The sequence below is a fragment of the Podarcis pityusensis genome (genome assembly GCF_964106645.2).
Source record: "Podarcis pityusensis genome assembly, chromosome: 3".
Taxonomy (NCBI): Eukaryota; Metazoa; Chordata; class Lepidosauria; order Squamata; family Lacertidae; genus Podarcis; species Podarcis pityusensis.
In genome coordinates, this window is record NC_138026.1 from 14,619,856 (window position 1) to 14,640,076 (window position 20,221).

At 40.0% G+C, this 20,221-nt stretch overlaps 1 protein-coding gene across 6 annotated transcripts in view; it reads right to left on the bottom strand.

Moving 5' to 3' along the window:
* TASP1 (taspase 1) overlaps positions 1 to 20,221 on the bottom strand; it is a 62,972-nt gene that overhangs the window by 16,812 nt on the left and 25,939 nt on the right. For 5 of the 6 annotated variants that reach the window (XM_080999240.1, XM_080999239.1, XM_080999241.1 and 2 more), the window contains 4 exons: positions 17,066 to 17,172; positions 12,463 to 12,582; positions 9,274 to 9,352; positions 3,052 to 3,162 (listed from right to left, as the gene is read on the bottom strand). In XM_080999240.1, coding sequence (XP_080855366.1) covers positions 3,052 to 3,162; positions 9,274 to 9,352; positions 12,463 to 12,582; positions 17,066 to 17,172 — 417 coding nt within the window. The remainder of the gene's footprint in view (positions 1 to 3,051; positions 3,163 to 9,273; positions 9,353 to 12,462; positions 12,583 to 17,065; positions 17,173 to 20,221) is intronic. The other variant, XM_080999243.1, reaches the window with a different exon arrangement.

Consider the following 20,221-nt stretch of genomic DNA (forward strand, 5'->3'; position numbering starts at 1 on the left):
TAACATTTGTAGCTTCACCCAAAGAATTGTAGGAACTGTAGCTTAAAAGTGCTGGGAACTGTAGCTCTGTGAGAGGGTGTCCTGGCTAGATGTCATCAACCAAAAGGAAAGGCTGCTACCCCAAAACTATATGGACCTTTGATAGGTCTGTTGCTCTCCTCAATGCTTCTCTAGGGCAATTTGGATTCTCCCCACACAGAATTACAGGGTGGGGCATCAACAATGAGCTAGCTGATGGGACCTCCTTCCTTCTCTTGGTTAAAAAAAAAGTATATCTGAAGGTAAAGGACTATTTAGAACGCTTCCATCTGTCTATGCCTGATGAATGGTGATACCATGGGGACAGCAAGACAGCTGCTTCATTCTGGAGGTGGGGCATCCTTTTTGGCCACAGAAGCAGCCACCACAAAATGATAAAACTGCAAGGAGAAGATTCAAATAAATACTCCCTTTGCAAAACAATGCAAGCATTAAAAAACACACACGAAAAAACACCACTATCAGGTTTCCAAAGGTTTAAAAGTACTTTACATGCAATTCTACACATATTTCCATTGTTAGCTTCCCAATCTGCCTGCCTGCAAAACAGGATAAACATTCCACAAGCTGCATTCAACAAACTTGGCTGAATTTGAAAGGACTAGACGAGTTATAAAATCCACTGTTCTTTATGAAATATGCTTATGTATACAGAATACCATTTCCACTCTGCATCAGACCATTGTGTACATCATCCTACATCTTCATTAAACTATCTGTATAAAAAAAATAAACAAACCAGGTACTCTACTGTTAACTCAATCATCATTTATGTCCTCCGCAGTGCTTGCTATAAATATCAGATGACAAAAGACCATCTGCCACTAATTCTGCCCATCACCTTTTTTAAAAAATAAATAAATCCTGATGTTAAGTCAGGTATTCCTAAGTGGGAAGAAATATTCCCAAGCCTCTGTAGATATCTGAATTATGAAAAAAAGTTGGGGGGGGGGGGGAGAAGGAACATCAGCAGAAGTGTGGTGGAAAAAAAGCTGTATTCAGCTGCCCTTGAGGCTAATATTTTCAGTTCTGACTATCCTTTTCAGTTATTTCTTGCCGAGCTATTATTTCTCTAAAGATCTGTACTGTTATAGTAGACATTTTAATGTTACCATAAAGCATGCTACTTTTTAAAAAAAATTAAATTTGAGAACAAGTCATACTGTCATAAGAAGGCTATTAGCCTATTTTATTCACAGTTATTTCATAGGAGAGGGAAAACCTGCATCATACATTACACCTCAAGCAAACTTTTGTATCATTTAAAATCAACAGCAGGAAAGTTTTTAAGAAAAGAGCTATTCAGCATATGCCCAGTATTTTTGCATAACCTCTTAGGTGTACTTTTGCAAAAAGTTAGCTGTGCCGATTCCGAGAAACGGCAGCTTTTAGCAAACCATATGCTGGGGTTTCAGGACTCTTTGGACCCAACACTGAAATATTCTGTCTCTAAAAAGTTCCCTTTCAACATTTCAGTTAAAACACAGTAGGGCTCCCCCCACCTTCACACAAGGTTATCAGCACAGAAAGGCATGTGTTGTACTTTAAAAGGCTCTAAACATCCCTTTCATAAACATTCTTATAAAAATACAGTAGTGTTTTGTGAAGTAGTTACTGGGGAGGGAAACTATTCAGGATGTTGTTAAAATTACATCAAGGTCTTAATCAAGTTAAAGAGCCATTCACTTTTCCATTGTTTGTTTTGGTGACTAATGTGACAGAAGATAAACTAGAGGTTAGGGCTATCTTAGATTTTGCAAAGAAGGCAGATTTCTTTTTTAGGAGCCCTCACATAAAACAAGAGCATTAATGTCCTTTTAATCATAAATAAAACACATATTTCCAGGAATAATGAGAGCCAAGCCAAAACAAGATCATTCTAATTCAAACACTGCTACTATGACAAGAAATCTACTCAGTAATCCTCATTCTGTCAATTCTTGAAAGGGCTTTTTCTTGCCTAAAAACTAATGGCAAACTTTCAACAGAAAAAGTTGCCCATGTTTAGCAAGCTATCCCAAACGGAAAATAGTAGTACTAGTAGTCCTAATAGTTTAAGTCAACGAGAAGTTGGTTGAAATGGTTTCATAGAAACATTCTTAATCCATATTTTCAACACATGCACACATCCCTTCAACATAATCCGTTACAACTTTTGGGTAAAATTCCATTTCTATTAAGGGCTTAGGATTTTGTTGTGAACCTCTTACACATTCAACCACCTACACATTTTCATTTTCAAACATTAACACAACAAAGAAGGTGGGATCAAAGAATCAGAAGGATAGCACAGAAGAAAAGGTATTGAAGTAAAAAAAGTAGGAAACACAAAAGCCACCAAGATGTTCCTCAATATTGCCTATTTATATCTCTCTTTTATACCCTGAATTATTTCATGTGTGTGTTATACACACTATAACTATCGGCTCGTGTCACAAGACCCCCTAACATACCAAAACTATTTCTGCTGCAACAGGCTTAAGACAAAAACAACAGAGTCTTCTGGAACTCTGAAGTTCAACCCCCCCACCAAATAGACTAGACTGCATTGCATTGAGCAGGTATTAGTCCCCAAAAGCTAAAGCTCTAATCAAGGTGTTACTCTTCCCAGTGTCACAAGCCTCATTTTTTTTGCTGCAACAACAGCACAACATGGCTACACCTCTGGCAAGACTCACCTCACTTGCTCTATAAAACATTTACTAAAAACTGCCTGTGCAGAGTAAAAGGTTTAAGTGAAACTGCTTGCTCTGCAGATGTGAAGCAACACCTGTCTCCATCTAACACAGAAGGTGAACTCCATTAATGCCAATAACCAGCACTATGAAACACTGGCTTCTTGGTGTTTAAGGGAGCATGGGGACATTCTAAGAATACCCACTTGAAGCAACGCTAGGAAGTTTGTGAAGTGGAACACTGGTACAAGTGTCACTTTGGGGAGGATCAGAAGAGAAGTAGACAGACACCAGCTCTTAGCCTCTTCAGAGATCTGCTAACAAATCTTGTACTTACTAATAAACTTGTTTTGCATAGTTTCTAGTAGAGCCTGATGAGCATCTTCATTTTGCAAAGCACACGAACATTCTCTGGCCAATAAGGTCCGTACAAGGTGCTCCCCACAACCTACACAAAACATTAACAAGCATGGTTAACCTATATTTGTATGATTGGGGAAAGCACTAAACACAAATTTTGGGGGCAAATCATTGCAATCTTGTCTCTGCGCAAATCCCAAGAAAGATTTCGGAAAGTTAAGACATATGAACAAAGCAGGAAAATAATGCAAAGGAAAAGAAAACATTTAAAAAGTGAAGGCATCAGTTTTATTCTGTATTAACTCGTATTTCACAATGACTTAGGATTCCACAGCACAGTGAAGGCTGTTGTGTCAAGTACAACCCAACAGGCTTACTTTCAAGAAAACGCCTACTTATTTAGGCCTCAAGTGTCAACGTACAAAGTGTTTGATAACCCTTCTCTCATCCATGCCTTTCCTAACCTCAAGTTAAGACCTTTTTTATCGATTAACTGTCAAGTCCAATTTATACAGACACTCAAGGAAGCAAATAGTTGTGCATCAGTTAAAGATATACCAGTTTTAGAAATACAGAAATCCTTTTGATGTCAGAATTTTCACAGATTGGTTAGGGGGATTGGTTAAGAGCCAGTATAACTAAGTTTAAGGCAACATTTCTCTCCTCACTCACCTCAACCAGATGCCAGGAAAGCCATTAACTGGAAAACCCTCCTATTCCCATTTTAAAGGGTTAAAAAGCTACACCCTAGGTCTGTACAGTGGAACCTCGGGTTGCGGACGTGATCCCGAAGTGTTCATAACCTGCAGTGCTGCACCTGCGCACGCACGTGACGTGATTTAACACTTATGCTCATGCACGAGCGGCGAAACCTGAAGTAACCCTTTCCAGTACTTCAGGTTCCTGCGGTCCACAACCTGAAAACGCGTAACCCGAAGCGTTTGTAACCCGAGATACCACTGTACTTTAATGAAAGTAGGGCAGAACATTTTCCAGAATGGTGTCTGACTCAAGCACACCAGCAAGCACCTTTGCTTTGTCATTTCAATATATTTAGTTATGATTTCTGTGATTTTTAAGACCACAGATGCTCCTAATTAACTTTATTCCCAATGCCATTCTCAGGACAGAGGCTTCATTCAAGGTGGCAGATCTTTTTCAGCATGAAAAAGGTAACAGGTAACAACAATGATAGCTGACTAACATAGTGCTTGTGGAGATAACTGTGCTACAATGGGCTCAGACAGTGTAACGGTGAACCTGTTTCTCAAATTGAATGGAACATACAGGATCCCAGAAATTTAGTCAGCCGCAAACCTTGGATTCGGCAGTAAGAGTTTGCCAGCTGTAATACACCCAGTCCTTTTCACCTCCAAGTTTGTTGGCAGACTTCAAGGAACTCCAGAACACAGCCAGGCAGCAAAGACACACCCTCTGACTTTACCAGCCGATGGTAGATGAGCAGAAAGCTCTTTTATGCTGATCATTTTTGCGCATTCTATCCATAAATGTACGGCTGACAAAGAAAAACTGTGTGCCACAGAAAACACACGTGTTGTGGCTTCCTCCCTCGTAAATGCTCTACCTGAGCTATGACTTAACTTCTATGCTTTGAAAACGAAAATAAACCTTGCATGATGGCTTATTTCTATTACACATGCAACACAGGAGTGTCTCTAAATACTGGCCTCGCTCTCAGATTGAACCAAACCTGTGTCTTAACTATACCACTTCAGTGCAGGGGGCTCACGTAACTGAACTCTCTCCACACATAAAACTAGGGTTCTAGTCTAGACTTCCAAGACATCATTTTTGCATGGAGAATAATTCAGTTGTGTGAGCCACCACCAGTATCCCAAAGCGTCTGCAGAACTGGATTGTCTACTTTCAATACAGTACTGCACTAATATGTTAGGAAAATATTTTTATTTGGCAAGGGACAAAAGAGAGAGAAAAGAAACACGCCTTTAAGTTAATTTGGCTCATAATATACTGGGCTAAAAGGAGAACACACACCAAGATTGTTTAATCCCCATAAATTCAGCCAAAAATTCACTGTTCCAACTTACTTCTAGCCATTAAAATGGATTCAATGTGAAGGACTTGCACAATTCCAGAGAAAGACTCTGGAAGTCCTTCCAGATATGACCATAAGGTATACATGAAGGATAAGAAACCACCAGGAGAAGTTACCCAGATTTGAAAGTGATCAGATGCTTTTGGAATGGTATCTGAATGAGATGTATTCAGGTTGCTCAAAACAGTTTATTTTTACCTGGCTTTCTTTCCTCCCCTCCCCTCTAGATTTCAAGTGCTCTGGGTTGGTTTACACCATATATTTCCTCTCACTTCAATCCTTTCAGCAAAACCTGTGAATTCAGAATTTGGCCTGTCAACTTACCAGTGTTAGGACTGTTTGGCAAAGGCTGCAATCCTAGACACACATACCATAATGGGATTTTCTTTTAAAAAATGGTTAGGATTGTGCTGAAAGTTGCATTACCTTCAAAGAGGATGGCCATATGAAAAAGAGGACAGGGCTGCTGCATCTTTAAGGGTTGTGTAGAAGAGGGAATTTCAGCAGGTGAATATGTCACGCAGTTGCCATGCCTGTTTTCATCTGAACATCCTAGCTCCAAGTAATATGGAAGGTTTGCTTGGATTTTTTTTCTCTGCACTGCAAATGAATAATTTTGCTGTGAGGTGTTTCTGTGCACTATGTGCAATGTCAATACCTGAAGGATTGTCTCACCCCTTATAAATTCAGTTGGTCACTGCACTCTGCAGTCTTCTACGGATACCTTATTATCAGGAGATCCATTTCACACCATGTAAGAATCAGGCATTTAATATCATCGCAACTACCCTTTGGAAATTCCTCCCTTTTGAATTTTAGACAAGGCATCGTTTGTTGTCTTTTCAGCACCTACTGAAGACCTTCTTCTTCTAGCAAGCCATTTAAGGTGAGACCTTTCTCATTCTGGATCTGTACTGGAATTTTAATGATTTTATGGTCGTACCTCAGCTCCCAAACGCCTTGGGAGTCGAACATTCCAGCTCCTGAACGGCACAAACCCAGAAGAGAGTGTTCTGGTTTTTGAACGTTCTTTTGGAAGCTGAACGTCCAGCGGGGCTTCTGATTGGCTGCAGGAGCTTCCTACAGCCAATTAGAAGCCACACTTTGGAAGTCAAACATTTCTGAAGTCAAACAGACTTCCGGAACGGATTCTGTTCAACTTTCGAGGTACGACTGTATTTACTTGTTGTTCACTGCCCTGGGTTCCTTTGATAGGGATATAAAATTAAATTATTATTATTTCAGTACATAATCTATGCCACACTAGCCCAGCAAAGTATCACTGGAAAGCTCATGACACACAGCCTTAGATCAGGGCAATGCCACCTCTTCTACTATCTGCCTCTGAGCTTTATTTACTTGAGGCATCCCACAAATGCAGAACATTTTAGGCCACAATTGGGGTTTTTTAATCTGTTGGATTTATTGGCCACTTTACTGTGTACATTTCAGAAAACTAGTAACTATTAGGTATATTCAAACTTCTCCAGATGATTTCCCTCACGGGGCAAGCAGCAGATAAGTGAGAGAGAGAGAGAGAGAGAGAGAGAGAGAGAGAGCATTCAACACCTCCTCCCCCAGCCACCACTTTAGTCAAACTGGCAGACCCGTGTGGTTTCAACGCGAGGAAAGAAAACGTTGTGGATCTCCTGCATAACGTGGAGTTTGGTTCTCATTTACTCATTATAATAAGTTGCTTCCAAAGTTGGAGGAAGCATTTACAGGCACAGTGTACATTACAGTAGTCCTCAAAACGTATCTAACATCTTTTGCTTTGCCATTATTAAGCCAGGAAATCATTTATAGAGGGCACAGCATTCAGTTCTGGCAGTATTTCAGGTATTTTACAATGAAACACTGAAAACATGCAAAGTTTAACTGTTAACAGTGTAACCCGCTTTATCAGTTTACATGACCATTTACTAACATATGTATTGTTTCTCGTTTGAGCTTGTCACAAAGCCCAGCACCTACACCATGCTCTCCCCCTAAGCAGATTTCTGCACTTTAAAGTAACCACAACAAGAGCCTTAAAAAAAACCTCAGCATAGGATAAAGTAAAACATTACTTATTATTCCAGCCCTGCACCTCAGAGTCATCTAGCAATGGAATAAAGATGGCATAGCAAAGAACTTCTGTAAAGCAAAAGGGTTTCAGAGCAGCATGTCACAGAAACGGTTTTCTGCTTCTTTTGATGGGCTTTCCTTTCAAGTCAGGAAATTAGAAGCAGGTGTGTCAGAGGGCACCCACATTCATACACCACACTGAAACACACACGTTTTCAATTTTCAAACATGAAAGCAACTCCTATTGAACAGAGGGAGAAATGAAAACCCCGGCCCTCTTTCTGCAAGCCATATGCAAAAGGCTATGAGGGAGAAAGTCAGGCAGCACGTTAATAGCTCGTGAGCTATTGTTAGATACTCTTGCCGCAATAGCAAAACAGCTCTGGAATCTAAACAAAAACAGAACTGCACACAAAGACATTAAAACTGTTATCTGCTATGCAACACTATAAAAAAAACAATCAGCACTGTATACTACTTCAGAGGTGGCACTCATTAGTATATCAAAACTTGCTATGTAGTATTTTGAAAAGAGTTTCTCAATGTAGCATTTTAAGTCACAATGATAAATAGTAAATAATAAATAAATAAAACTACATACGTGTACATACTATAGTATCTCCCTATTCTCCCTGCTGTTTTCAAGGAACAATTCTTGATAAAACTCTCTCCTTCTCTCTATATATATACATATAATACTGTAGATGCAAACCTATTTTGAAGAGATTTCAACATTGTTGAAAAATAATTTTTGGAATAATGCAATTAGGAACAAGCATGGCTTAAAGACTCTGGTAGGTAGAAAGAAACTCTGGTAGCATGATTTAGATAAATCAATTGTTATTTTACTTGATTGTCAGGAGCTAACAGAAGGGTTATACCAATCATTATGATTTATGCAACATAGAGCAGTAGGGGGGAAAGACAGGTCACTGTCTTGACAAGTTTAAACTCTACAATATGATAGTAAGGAGTGAAGAAAAGGAAGCAAGAGAGAGGCAAGATATTTAGAGTATGAGATGGTGTTACTACAGTAATACTACAGTAGTGGAAAGAAGGCACAATTTGCTTTCTACCCCCCCCCCCAAAAAAAACCCTACTACAACTACATTTTAAATGAAAATCTATGACTAGCCTTGTTCAGGATTCCTAACAACATAGACTGCATATGCAAAGCAGATTGCTGCAACCTACAGGGCAGTTTCTCCTGCAAATTCCAAAGATCTCAGAAGCCCACTCTGCAGTAACTTGGAGCAGGGTTTTTAGTGTGGCTGCCCCTATTCTACGGAATAGAATTCCCATCGAGATATGACAAGCGCTCACTAGGCACCCCTTTCTTTGCATAAGTATTAATGCTTACATAAAGAATATAAATTCCACGTGGCTCCTTAAAACAAGTTACTTCTCAACAGCAGTTCAAGGAAGATAAAGCCAAAGTTAATTTTCCATTACAACACCTCCAAATTTTGAAATGAGTTTATTAGCAACCATTGATATAGTCAGTGCCTCCCCCCTCTTTTTGTGTGTGTAAAACATGAAGTGCTGGTACTCATATCTTGATAAAGCCACTTCAAACCATGGTTTAAACCATGGTTTAAAATTACAACTAAATCAAGGCTAACTAATTAGGGGTTTGGAAATAAGTGATATACAGAAAACATGAGCTTCCAATCTCCCTCTCATGGCTGCACTGGAAAAGAAGCGAAGGGGGAGCACAAAAGTCCAAGGCTTGCTCGTGCAATACTAAATCATCATTTAGTTTTGCGTCGTTAAATGCACAGATAAATGTTTCATAACTATTTATTCTTTAATCTGGAGCAAGCATGATTTTTGCTGCATTTTGCATGTATCTGTATATCAAAGTTAATCTGCACATTTATGATTATGGTAACAGCATCATCTTCCCATTAATGTGAATCTGAATAAGTAAGATAATGGAAACAGTAGAATCTATTCCAGTACTTCATATAGGTCCATCCATAAGAATATATTTCAAATAACTGTATATAGAAGTAAAATAAGTTCCGGTGAAATATTTGTAAGAACAGCAAATACCTGAGGTACTCACAGCTGTAGAGTAAGGGTTCTGAATTCCCAAGTTTTCAGCCCAGCACCCACATCCGTAAAGAGCTGCCTGACAGAAGAAGAAGGAGGATTTACAAAAGAGAGATAACTATTTGCCCCTTTACACCAAGTAAAACTTTTGGGTAAAGAATCATTTCCTTTGTTCATCTGCAAAAGGTGCCATATACCTCTATATTGGTAAGAATTGTATAGTCAGGTCTTTCATCCATGTGATTCAAATGGACGGCCCATTTTAGACATAATGATCTCTGTCCAATGCAAGCAAGTGGTGGATGATTCTATGTTAGGTCCATAGTATACAGATGAGAACCCATTACCAAGCCTACATGGTAACAGTGGTGAAGACAGTGTACAAACCATGTACACAATGACTTCCCTGTCATTACTGCATCTTCAGCATGCCATCTTGTGGTGCTTTTTCCAGGAGGTCTGGGGGTTTCTCCAGCTTGGCCTACATAGAAATGTGAAAGTACCCTCAAGGGCACGCTGTAACATGTTCGCTAAGTACTTTGCATTCAACTTGACATGGATGCCACTAGTTTGGCACTTCAATCCAGGGAGGTATCCAGAACACTTCCCTCCTCATGCAGCTAGCAGAGGGGGATTAACTAGTTGGATCCAGGCAGTGTTAGAAACTGAGATACGAAAGCTAGGAGCTAAATGGCACCTTAAACCTAGGTTATAGGAAAAACAACGGAATGTCTAGGCATGCTTTTTTATAACAAGAATACAAAGCTGAAAATGAATGAACTGCAGCTAAATTATTATTTTCACATGTTCTAGTCCTTCCCCTGCCCACCCGCCTAATTTTTAAAAGAGGGCCTCTTCTCCTGTCTTCAGAGAGTAGCTGGAAGTGGGGAGGCAGAAAAAGGTCCTCTTTCCTTGCACTCTACAGTTTTAATCTGAAATCTTAGGTGCAGTACTGCGCCCAGAGCTCAGAAACTACTCACGCTAATGAAATTCCTTGTCGCAAAATGTGCCTAGAACAATGGGAATTGCGAACACTGGATCTAGGGAGTGATAAATATCTTAGAGAGAAAGAGGGTATCCCTGGCACCCTGAAATAAGCAGTTAAGAGACCACTCCTAAAAGAGGTCTCTCCAAACCTTGAAAAATGTAATCATTATAGGGTGATCACAAACACCCTTTCTGAGCAAGATGCTCAAGCAGTTGGTTGCTGGACAGCTCCAGGAACTCTAAAAATGATACTGATTATCTAGACCCATTTAAATGTGCAGTACAGTGGAGCCTCGCAAGACGAAATTAATCCGTTCCGCGAGAGTCTTCGTCTAGCGGTTTTTTCGTCTTGCGAAGCAACCCTATTGGCGGCTTAACGGATTAGCGCTATTAGCGGTTTAGCAGCTATTAAAGGCTTATTGGCTTATCGGATTAGCTGCTAAAAGGCTATTAAAGGCTTAGCGGCTTAGATAAAGGGGGGAAAGCGAAAAAAAATCTCAAGACTCGCAAGACATTTTCGTCTTGCGAAGCAAGCCCATAGGGAAATTCGTCCTGCGAAGCAACTCAAAAACGGAAAACCCTTTCGTCTAGCGGGTTTTCCGTCTTGCGAGGCATTCGTCTTGCGGGGCACCACTGTAAGTCAGATATGATTTTGCAAAATGAGAATCTGAAAATTTTATGAATACACTCGAGTATTTTTATGAAGGTTTCGACCTACTTTGTACTATTACTGTTTTAAATGTAATGAATTATAAACTGTATGAATGAGAAAGGCAAATGATTTCGAACAAAAGTGGGCTATGCAAGAGCCAAAGAGGGGAAGTAAGTTGTAGCTGCTAAAGGTGCTCTCAAATAAATAGGACTTTGCCTTTAAGCAAAACAATCAGATCAAAGGAAAAGAACATTCCTTGGACGATGAAATGGCATGTCCTAGGGTGCTTGTGTCCATTTGCCTAGAGGCACTCTGATCAGGCCAAAAGTTTATGACCTGTAGTTACATATCAATAAAAGGTCTTCTAATCCAAGATAATGTCTGCAATCAAGAAATCAGTCTAATGCCACATATCAAGAGACTAAGCAAAGTGTAAGAACTCATGGCACATGGTCACTCCTAGGATAAAAGCCTGTGAAGTAGTTGAAGGAGCAGTGTGAAGCTTTCACCACCATCATCCAGCTGCCTTCGCTTCTCTGTGCTCCTAGTGTGGACATCTAGTTAGATAAAGCAACGACCTAACACGTGGAAGATTGGGAGTTCTGGAATACTATTACCAATAATGTGTTTAAGGTGGTTTTGCTGCTTGTTTTTTTTTAAATACACAAATTGATACCGTTGCGGCTGGTCTCTGTGGTTTCCTTCTCTGCAAGTCCTGCTCCCTGCTTTGCTGGCCTATTTCCAGCTGACTTACTCCAATTATAAAAGATGATGCTGAAGGGGCCAGAGACCATCTTAACTGTGCGTTCTGCAAGACCTGCTGTCAGCATACTTTCCAGAAGAGGAACTCTTGGTGTTATGGTCAAGAAAGCCCTGTTCCATGTAGCTACCAACCATACTTCAGACAGCAGTGGAATGTGGAACATCTCAATCAGCAAAACGCAGTTTTTTATGTACCCTAGACCCATACCCTCGGGACACGGGTGGCGCTGTGGTCTAAACCACTGAGCCTAGGGCTTGCCGACCGGAAGGACGGCAGTTCGAATCCCCGCAACAGGGTGAGCTCCCGTTGTTCGGTTCGAACCTACAGTTCGAAAGCACATCAAAGCGCAAGTAGATAAATAGGTACCGCTCTGGCGGGAAGGTAAATGGCATTTCCGTGCGCTGCTCTGGTTTCGCCAGAAGCAGCTTAGTCATGCTGGCCACATGACCCGGAAAAAATGTCTGCGGACAAACGTCAGCTCCCTCGGCCAGTAAAGCGAGATGAGCACCACAACCCTAGAGTCGTTTGCAACTGGACTTAACTGCCAGGGGTCCTTTACCTTTTTTTTTAACCTAAACCCATACCCAAAATTATGACTCTGCTTATGATATCGAGCTTTTGGCTGATTCCCACTTACAATGATTTATCACGTAAAACACAGCTTTCTCATAAACACTACTTTTCCTAAGTTGTAAAGAATGTCACCCAGCCAGTTTTCTCTTTCACAGCAAGTTGGGAACACTTAGGGTAAAATGCAACTCAACATGAAAACCCTACTAAGACCTACCTGACCAACTCGTCCAGGGTGCTTCAGGGCTAAGCCTCCACTGGACACTGCAGCAGCGACATTTCCTTCCTGGTCAACAACAACTGCTCCAACGGTATCCAGTGTTCCTGAGTCATTCTCCTATGGGGCAGGGAAACAAAGACACTGAAAACATACAGACTTGACAGTATTTTGATGCCTCCATAGATGAAGACCTGATTGGTTCACAGAGCCAGCAACACAGCGTGGGAGCATTTATATCTCTTCACTCAGCCTGGATCTATTCCATATCCATTCTTTAAAATCATATGCCAAGGTAATTACTATGTAGCTCTTCTATCCAAGGTATAAAAATATAGAAGGGAGCAGATTTTTTCAGCAGTGGCACCAGAGTTAGGGAATAGCTGCCTTTACATCCCTGCCCAATCGTCAAGGTCTTTGGGGGAGTCACTCCTAGTGGTAACCCATGGCTTAGATGCAGACATTCAGCTTCTTCCCTATCGCACTTCCAGTACCTACTGAAGACTTCTTTTTTTATTTCAGCAAGCATGTTAATCATAGAATCATAAAAACATAGAATCATAGAGCTGTACAGTTGAAAGAAGCATCTAGTCCAACACTCTAGAATGCAGGAGTTTCAACCAAAACATTCATGACAGATGGACTGTCACAAAGTTCTTCCTGATATTTAGTCAGCATCTCTTTTTTACCTCTATTGTATTTGTGGAGTTTGGTGTACATGTCTTAGAGACAACTAATTAAGAAGTATATAAATTGTTGAAATAAAGAAATAAAATAAGGAGGTTCACCTCGGGCTATCATTGCTATTATTTTTCTTTACCTAGGCATTAACAGATTTTACTAATTTAAAATGAGAAAAATCTGACATTTTATTGTTCTTTTATATTTATTTTGTGCTGTATATTGGCACCATATCTTAAATATGAACGGTAGTGTAAAATGTGTAAAAAATAAAGCAAATATCAAATAGCTGTTGCCTGTACTCAGTGGCTAAAGGAAACTTATCCATTAAAGTTATTTCCCTTTACTTGTCAACCAGACTTCCTGTCTGATCTTCCCACTGAAAGACAATGCCAAGTTCCCCATTCAAATTAATGCAGAGAGAAGAGCAAGGTATACCTCCCTCACTGCTGAATAATGTTTAGAGATGGAAAGTCTGTGGTTCTCCAGATGTTGTCTGCCTACAGCTCTCATCAGCCCCAGCCAGCATGGTCAATGATCAAGGATGATGAGAGTCCAGCAACCTCTTGAGGACCAAAGGCCCCTCATCCTTGTGTTAAAGAGTCAAGCAGGCAATTCCCTGGACTTGGTAGGCTTTAAGTTCAGTAGAACAAAAATACTCCAAAAGGGCTCACCACAGTTCTTCCTTTGATCTGAATGACATTAATGCCAAGTGAGAATAAAAAACAGTAAAACTAAGCTGTTCTATTTTGCCAGAGGGAGGCTCAAACTGGTTTTTAAAAGTTAGAAGGTTTATTACGAAAACATTTGAGAACCATTAACTGAGATTAAAGCTCTTGTAGCTTGTGGGCATAATCACATTCCATTCAAAAGAATACACCCATTGCCAATTAATTAACCCTAATCACCCACAAGCTCTGTCTTCACAATCAATAGCAAAAAGTTAGGATCACACACTCGCTCACCTACATTGCACTGAAAGCATGGAGAGAGGAGGTTTCTCCTTTTAGAATTCTTTAATCACACAGACTTGCATAATTTTCAGAATGTGCCCAAAGCAGTAATTGTTACTAAACGTTATTCAGCCTCCCTATTAAAGTTAATGAGGCTAATGGAGGAGTCTTTAGATCAACTCTACAGATGGCTAATCTAGCGTATGCCAAAACAGAGCAAAAGACACACTCTTGAACATCAAACTTATCTCTCTCACCCACAGGAAGTAATAATAATAATAATAATAATGGGTTAGATAACAAGGTGCCTAGCACGAGTGGAAGGGGGCCTGGATTTCAGCGGCAACTCCATTTGCCCATGCCTGCAATGGCCCCAAAGTTTGCCCCAACTCTCAGGAGCTGCTTTTTTTGGGGGGAGGCACAGAGAGGAGGGCTAAGAAAGTCCTATTACACAAACAGAATTTTGTTAACAGTTGTTAAGATGTGGGTTAAACCACAGAACCTAGGACTTGCCGATCAGAAGGTCGGCGGTTCGAATCCCCGCGACGGGGTGAGCTCCCGTTGCTCAGTCCCAGCTCCTGCCAACCTAGCAGTTCAAAAGCATGTTCAAAGTGCAAGTAGATAAATAGGTACTGCTCCTGCAGGAAGGTAAAGGGCGTTTCCGTGCGCTGCTCTGGTTTTGCCAGAAGCGGCTTAGTCATGCTGGCCACATGACCCGGAAGCTGTACGCTAGCTCCCTCGGTCAATAAAGCGAGATGAGCACCGCAACCCCAGTCGTCCACGACTGGACCTAATGGTCAGGGGTGCCTTTACCTTTAAGATAATATAACGTTTCCATTTTAATATTACAAAGATAGGAAATGCAACACAACTTTCTAATTATATTATTACTAAATTGATTTTGTATACCACCCTTCTTCACCTGAAGATCCTTGGGGACTTCACAACAGAAAATCAAGCTACAGTAATCAAGCAATACAATCTTACCTTCACCCTAAAAAGTCAAATAAAAGAGACAGATTTAAAAGGCAAACTACCATGCTCCCCCCCCCCATCAGCTATTTCACATGCATGACCACCTCTCTCTCATTCTTGTCATGTGAACAAAGCATACAAAATACTGTGGCTTGAATTCTGAGTTCTCATGAGCTGAATACCACTCAGGGGACACTTCCAGTGCAGTAAGGGGGCAGGAGACTTTCACTTATTTGTCATTCCCTCTGCAGCCCCCCCCCCACCTGACCCTCAGAAACCTGCTCTGGTGGGTAGGGGGACCCAACAGAACAGGAAGGAAGGTGGCATACTTGACTACAAAGAGAAATATCCTTTCCTTCCCCAACTGGCAGCCTCTACCGGATTATAGTTCCTTCTGTGAACAGAATGAGTCATTCCATTTGCAGAAGAGTAACTGTGGATCAAATCCTGCATCAGTGTCATAAAACAGGGGGAGAGGAAGGGGAAATTCCATTGGTCAAAGAAATCTCAAATATTTAAGAAGACAATGTAAGTCTAACACAATAACTAAACAATTCATTTTTTTAAAAATGAACTGTTCAGTCTGTTAACAAAAGACATTTGGAATCCAGTTACTTATTTATTCAATTATCTAAATCACAGCTTGTGTGAGAGTACATATACTACTATGGAGTTCAGAAGGCAATTTTAAAACCTGGCTTCAATTTCTAAATTATAACTGGAACATAATTATCTCACTATGTAAAAATGAATTTACGTACACTCAAAATTATTAAGCACTAAAGAAGCTATAGTACAATGCAACAGAAGTTATTTCATGCTCTGCTAGAAACTGGCTCCATTTGCATGTAATGGTAAGCCAAGACTCACCCAGAAAATTTCAAGTGGTCAGTGGGGACAGGGACACGGGTTTGGAACTGCGGCCCTAAAGTATTGTCAAAAGACCCTCCAAATCTCAAATAGCAGGTTGGTAAGTCCATGTACTGGCATATGTAAGCATTGACTTGACCTTTAATATATAAATTGTACTGAAATCCCTCTTTCCTTAGTTTTATGTTTTCAAGGCTCCTAGTCTTTTTGGATATAAAACGTAAGCAATACTCCAAAGACATGAATTTTTACATATGCTACTGTAACTTGAATAGTTTTTTGTTTGCTTTTGTTTCTCCATAAAGGGAGAAACAGAGCAAGAATTTCTACAGTACACCTCATTTTTCCTTTTTAATTACTGACAGCAAAACTGCATTCAAAATATAGTTGGCAGCAGGTAAAAACTACAGTGCTGAAATGACCACTTAGTAAAGAAAAAAACCCAGCTATGATTTTTCTATAGAGGACCATTCTGGGCCAGGTCAATGCTGGGTAAATGTCCAGACATGTTTACCTACCTGGTATTACAAATTTCATCCCCTTCCAGATCCACTGAAAATGCTTTAAAGTGAGAAACGTTCACCAAAATCTTAAACTGGAGAAAATTTTTCAACAGATATTTATCTTTTCATGTTTGCATTTGTCATGCACATTCTGAAAAAGTGAAAATGAATAGTAAAATATATAAACAAATCATAATGGTAAGGCACACTTATTTGTTCTGCAAACAATAGTAGATTCCTTTGATAGTTCTGTTTTCATATTCCCCGAAGACGAGGGGAAAAAATTACTTATGACATATTGGCTATGAGTACAAGTGGTTTATCCTTTGTACAGAGGTTATGTTCACACTGAGATACACCATAAAGCTGCTCCCAAAGGCCATGGAACTCTCCAGAGCAGCCTTCAATGAGCCAGAAGGGGAACGTGCTAGAAGGACAAATCAAACACAAGGAAGTATGCATGCATGCACATCTCTATTTCCATTAAAATATAATGATAAATAATATTGCAACATTGTGTTGACTATCAATTCACAATAGCAACAAGAACTCCCAGAAACTCCAGTCCTTGTCACTGTAGTGATTTAAGGTTGACCAATAGTTTTCTGAACAGATACCAACCTTTTCACTTGATTGTCTTCTTTTCTTCAACTGAAAAAGATCGGTTTCCACCTTTTCTGCCAATTCCAGTTTCCTCTTGTTCCTCTTAAAAGCTGCTAAACTAAGTCCTATAAAATATTTAATGGCATTTTAATTACTTAAGAATTAAACCAAGGACACCTTCTTTGAACACTACACTTTGGTACTGGCAACAATAGCCCCTACTCAGATCTATGTACAGATTATATTTCATCATGTCCACTGAATAAGCATGGATTTATGAATATCAAAAACACAAATTACTCAAAACTTGGCCTAGTTGGCATGTCGCACTAAACCACAGCTTGTTTTAAACTAAGGGTTAAAGCAAATGAGCAGCGTCCACACTGCTCTGAACTCCCTGCTTTGCTCTTCCCTCTGCTAATCATTTGCTGCAACAGGGAAAACTAGAGACTAGCTTCATGTTATGTGCAAAACCAGTGTTTTTAGTTTGCTTCCTGGCTTCTCAATCATGGTTGTCTAGGGAAAACAAATCACAAGTGCTGGTTCCCACATAACCCAAAGCCAGTCCAATTCCTCCCCAGTGTGACCAAAGGTTAGCAGGGGGAGCAGTGAAGCAGGAACTGTGGAACAGCATGAACTAGCGTGCTGCTCATTCACATTAAATCACAGTGCAAAATGTGTAAACTAGGTCATTGATGAAACACAGATAAAAGCATTCACTAATGTTGCTGTTGCTTTCAAAATTGGGAAAGGAGTACAACAAGGCTGTATATTGTCTCCCTGCTTATTTAACTTATATGCAGAATTCATCATGTGAAAGGCTGGGCTGGATGAATCCCTAGCCAGAATTAAGATTGCCGGAAGAAATATCAACAACCTCAGACATGCAGATGACACAACCTTGATGGCAGAAAGTGAGGAGGAATTAAAGAACCTTTTATTGAGGGTGAAAGAGGAGAGCGCAAACTATGGTCTGAAACTCAACATCAAAAAAACCCCGAAGATCATGGCCACTGGTCTATGGCATTTTGACCTTTTATCTCAACACAAACTCAACTTTATTCTAACAAAAGTGGGGGTCAGCAATCATGGTTACACTGTCTAAAGATGATTAAAAGACTCTTAGATGGAATTCCCCCTCACAGGGAATTTAAACATTATGTAAATGAATACACACTTGTTTATTTTAAATTATTTTTTACCCTGCCTTCCTTGCAGATAATCAAAGCAACTTACAGCCTATCAACATTTGCAGCAGCATTAATAAACGTACATGCATGTAACAGTGAAAACTTCAAAGGATGCTGAGGATATTTCTCCCCATGAGCAATGGGATGTCACTCCATCTTCAAAGGAATGCTTTTCTTGATAATAGACCTGTTTGAAGTTAGGTGTTGACTGGCTGCTTTGTGGACACACACTGCTTGTGATGACATCTGCCAAGATCGGGAGGGCAATCCTTTTGCTCTCTACGATGGACAGGGTGCCTATCAATTCTCTATTAGTATGTCACCCTAATCTATGGCACTTAATGTTTATGTGAAAGAAACATTATAAGACTGAACACTCTTTTTGTGTTTCCTTTGATAAGCTTGAAACTGTTAACTCCTCTAAATAAATATCTTTGGTTCTATTGTTCTTTGCCTCCAAATGGTTCAGATCTGTCAGATTCATCAGTTGATAGCTGGTATCTGCTGCAGATTACGTAACACAGGACAGAAGTAGAAGGTGGAAAAGCTTACCTACATATGGTAAGGAAAGTGCATGTATGCTCATGTGAGCTGTATCCTGACCTTTGTGGATAGTCAGGAATCAGCTACCTGTCTGGATACCTGTGGAGGGAGAATGGCAACTACCAGCAGCAGGCCCTGAAGTGTAAGCTGGCTAGCCTGTGTGTCAATCACAGATATTATAAATTCTTCCCATGAGTGGTCTGAAGAAATAAAGCACAGGGAGTCACACAGAGTATATCTGTGCATTTAAAACAATTATATTTGTTTTAAATAATCCGAATATTTTTCTGAACCAGATGAGCAAAATTTATTGATGCACAATGATGGTCACTGGTTTGTTCCAATGACTTATTTTATATCTAAAAATCAGTTTACTTCTGCTTGTTTGAACTTAAAAAAAAGACTTATCTTCAATTAATATATCAATGGAAATGAACCCATACTTATTTTTAAGAGGAAGATTTTTTGGCCACCTGTTGGAGACATGGTCTTTTCAACTGGTGATTATGCAAATTTGGTGAATTTACCCTCTCAAATTCAGATTGGTCAAAAATTTATTATTAAGTCAATCTCCCCCCACCCCCCGCCATGTACAGTGGTACCTCAGGTTAAGTACTTAATTCGTTCTGGAGGTCTGTTCTTAACCTGAAATTGTTCTTAACCTGAAGCACCACTTTAACTAATGGGGCCTCCTGCTGCCGCTGCTGCACGATTTCTGTATTTATCCTGAAGCACAGTTCTTAAACCGAGGTAATATTTCTGGGTTAGTGGAGTCTGTAACCTGAAGCGTATGTAACCCGAGGTACCACTGTATTCAGTTTAATTATACTCTAAATTTTCAGAAACGTTCAGATTCATTCTGTTTGCAGTGAACTGAAATTAAGCAGGACAGGCTTCACTAGATATCCAACAATTTCACAGGCCATGATGAGCAATCACCATGTCTATTTCACCACCAGCATTAAAACAACAATATTGTCTGGAATCACCAAAACAAATTTAGAAATATGCTATAAGCCCTAGAAATAGTTTTGAGTGCAATCACAGCAACAACAAAAGAATATGTTCCTAATCCTCAGAAAAGCAATCTGACTCTGGCCAATCATACAGCACCCTCTAGCAGTCATTTAATGGAGTGTACCGAAAATGCACTGAAGTGGCTGAAGTGGTACTGCACCTTCCCTTCTAAAGCTGGCTGGGGGTAAAATGATTGGCAAAAGAAAGATTACAAAGCACAATTACTAGAGAGTCAGCGAGAGTAAGCTTGTTTAGCAAAGCTATTAGGTCAGCAGCTTATAAACTGCGTAACCAAGGAGAGGCAGAGATGAAAATAATTAAGAGTAAGTATCTGAAAGTGAGACTGTCAATATACTGAAGCTGCTGAAGCTTTTCAAATGCTACACCACCAGTTACACTATTTAAAACCTTCTTAGCTCCAGAG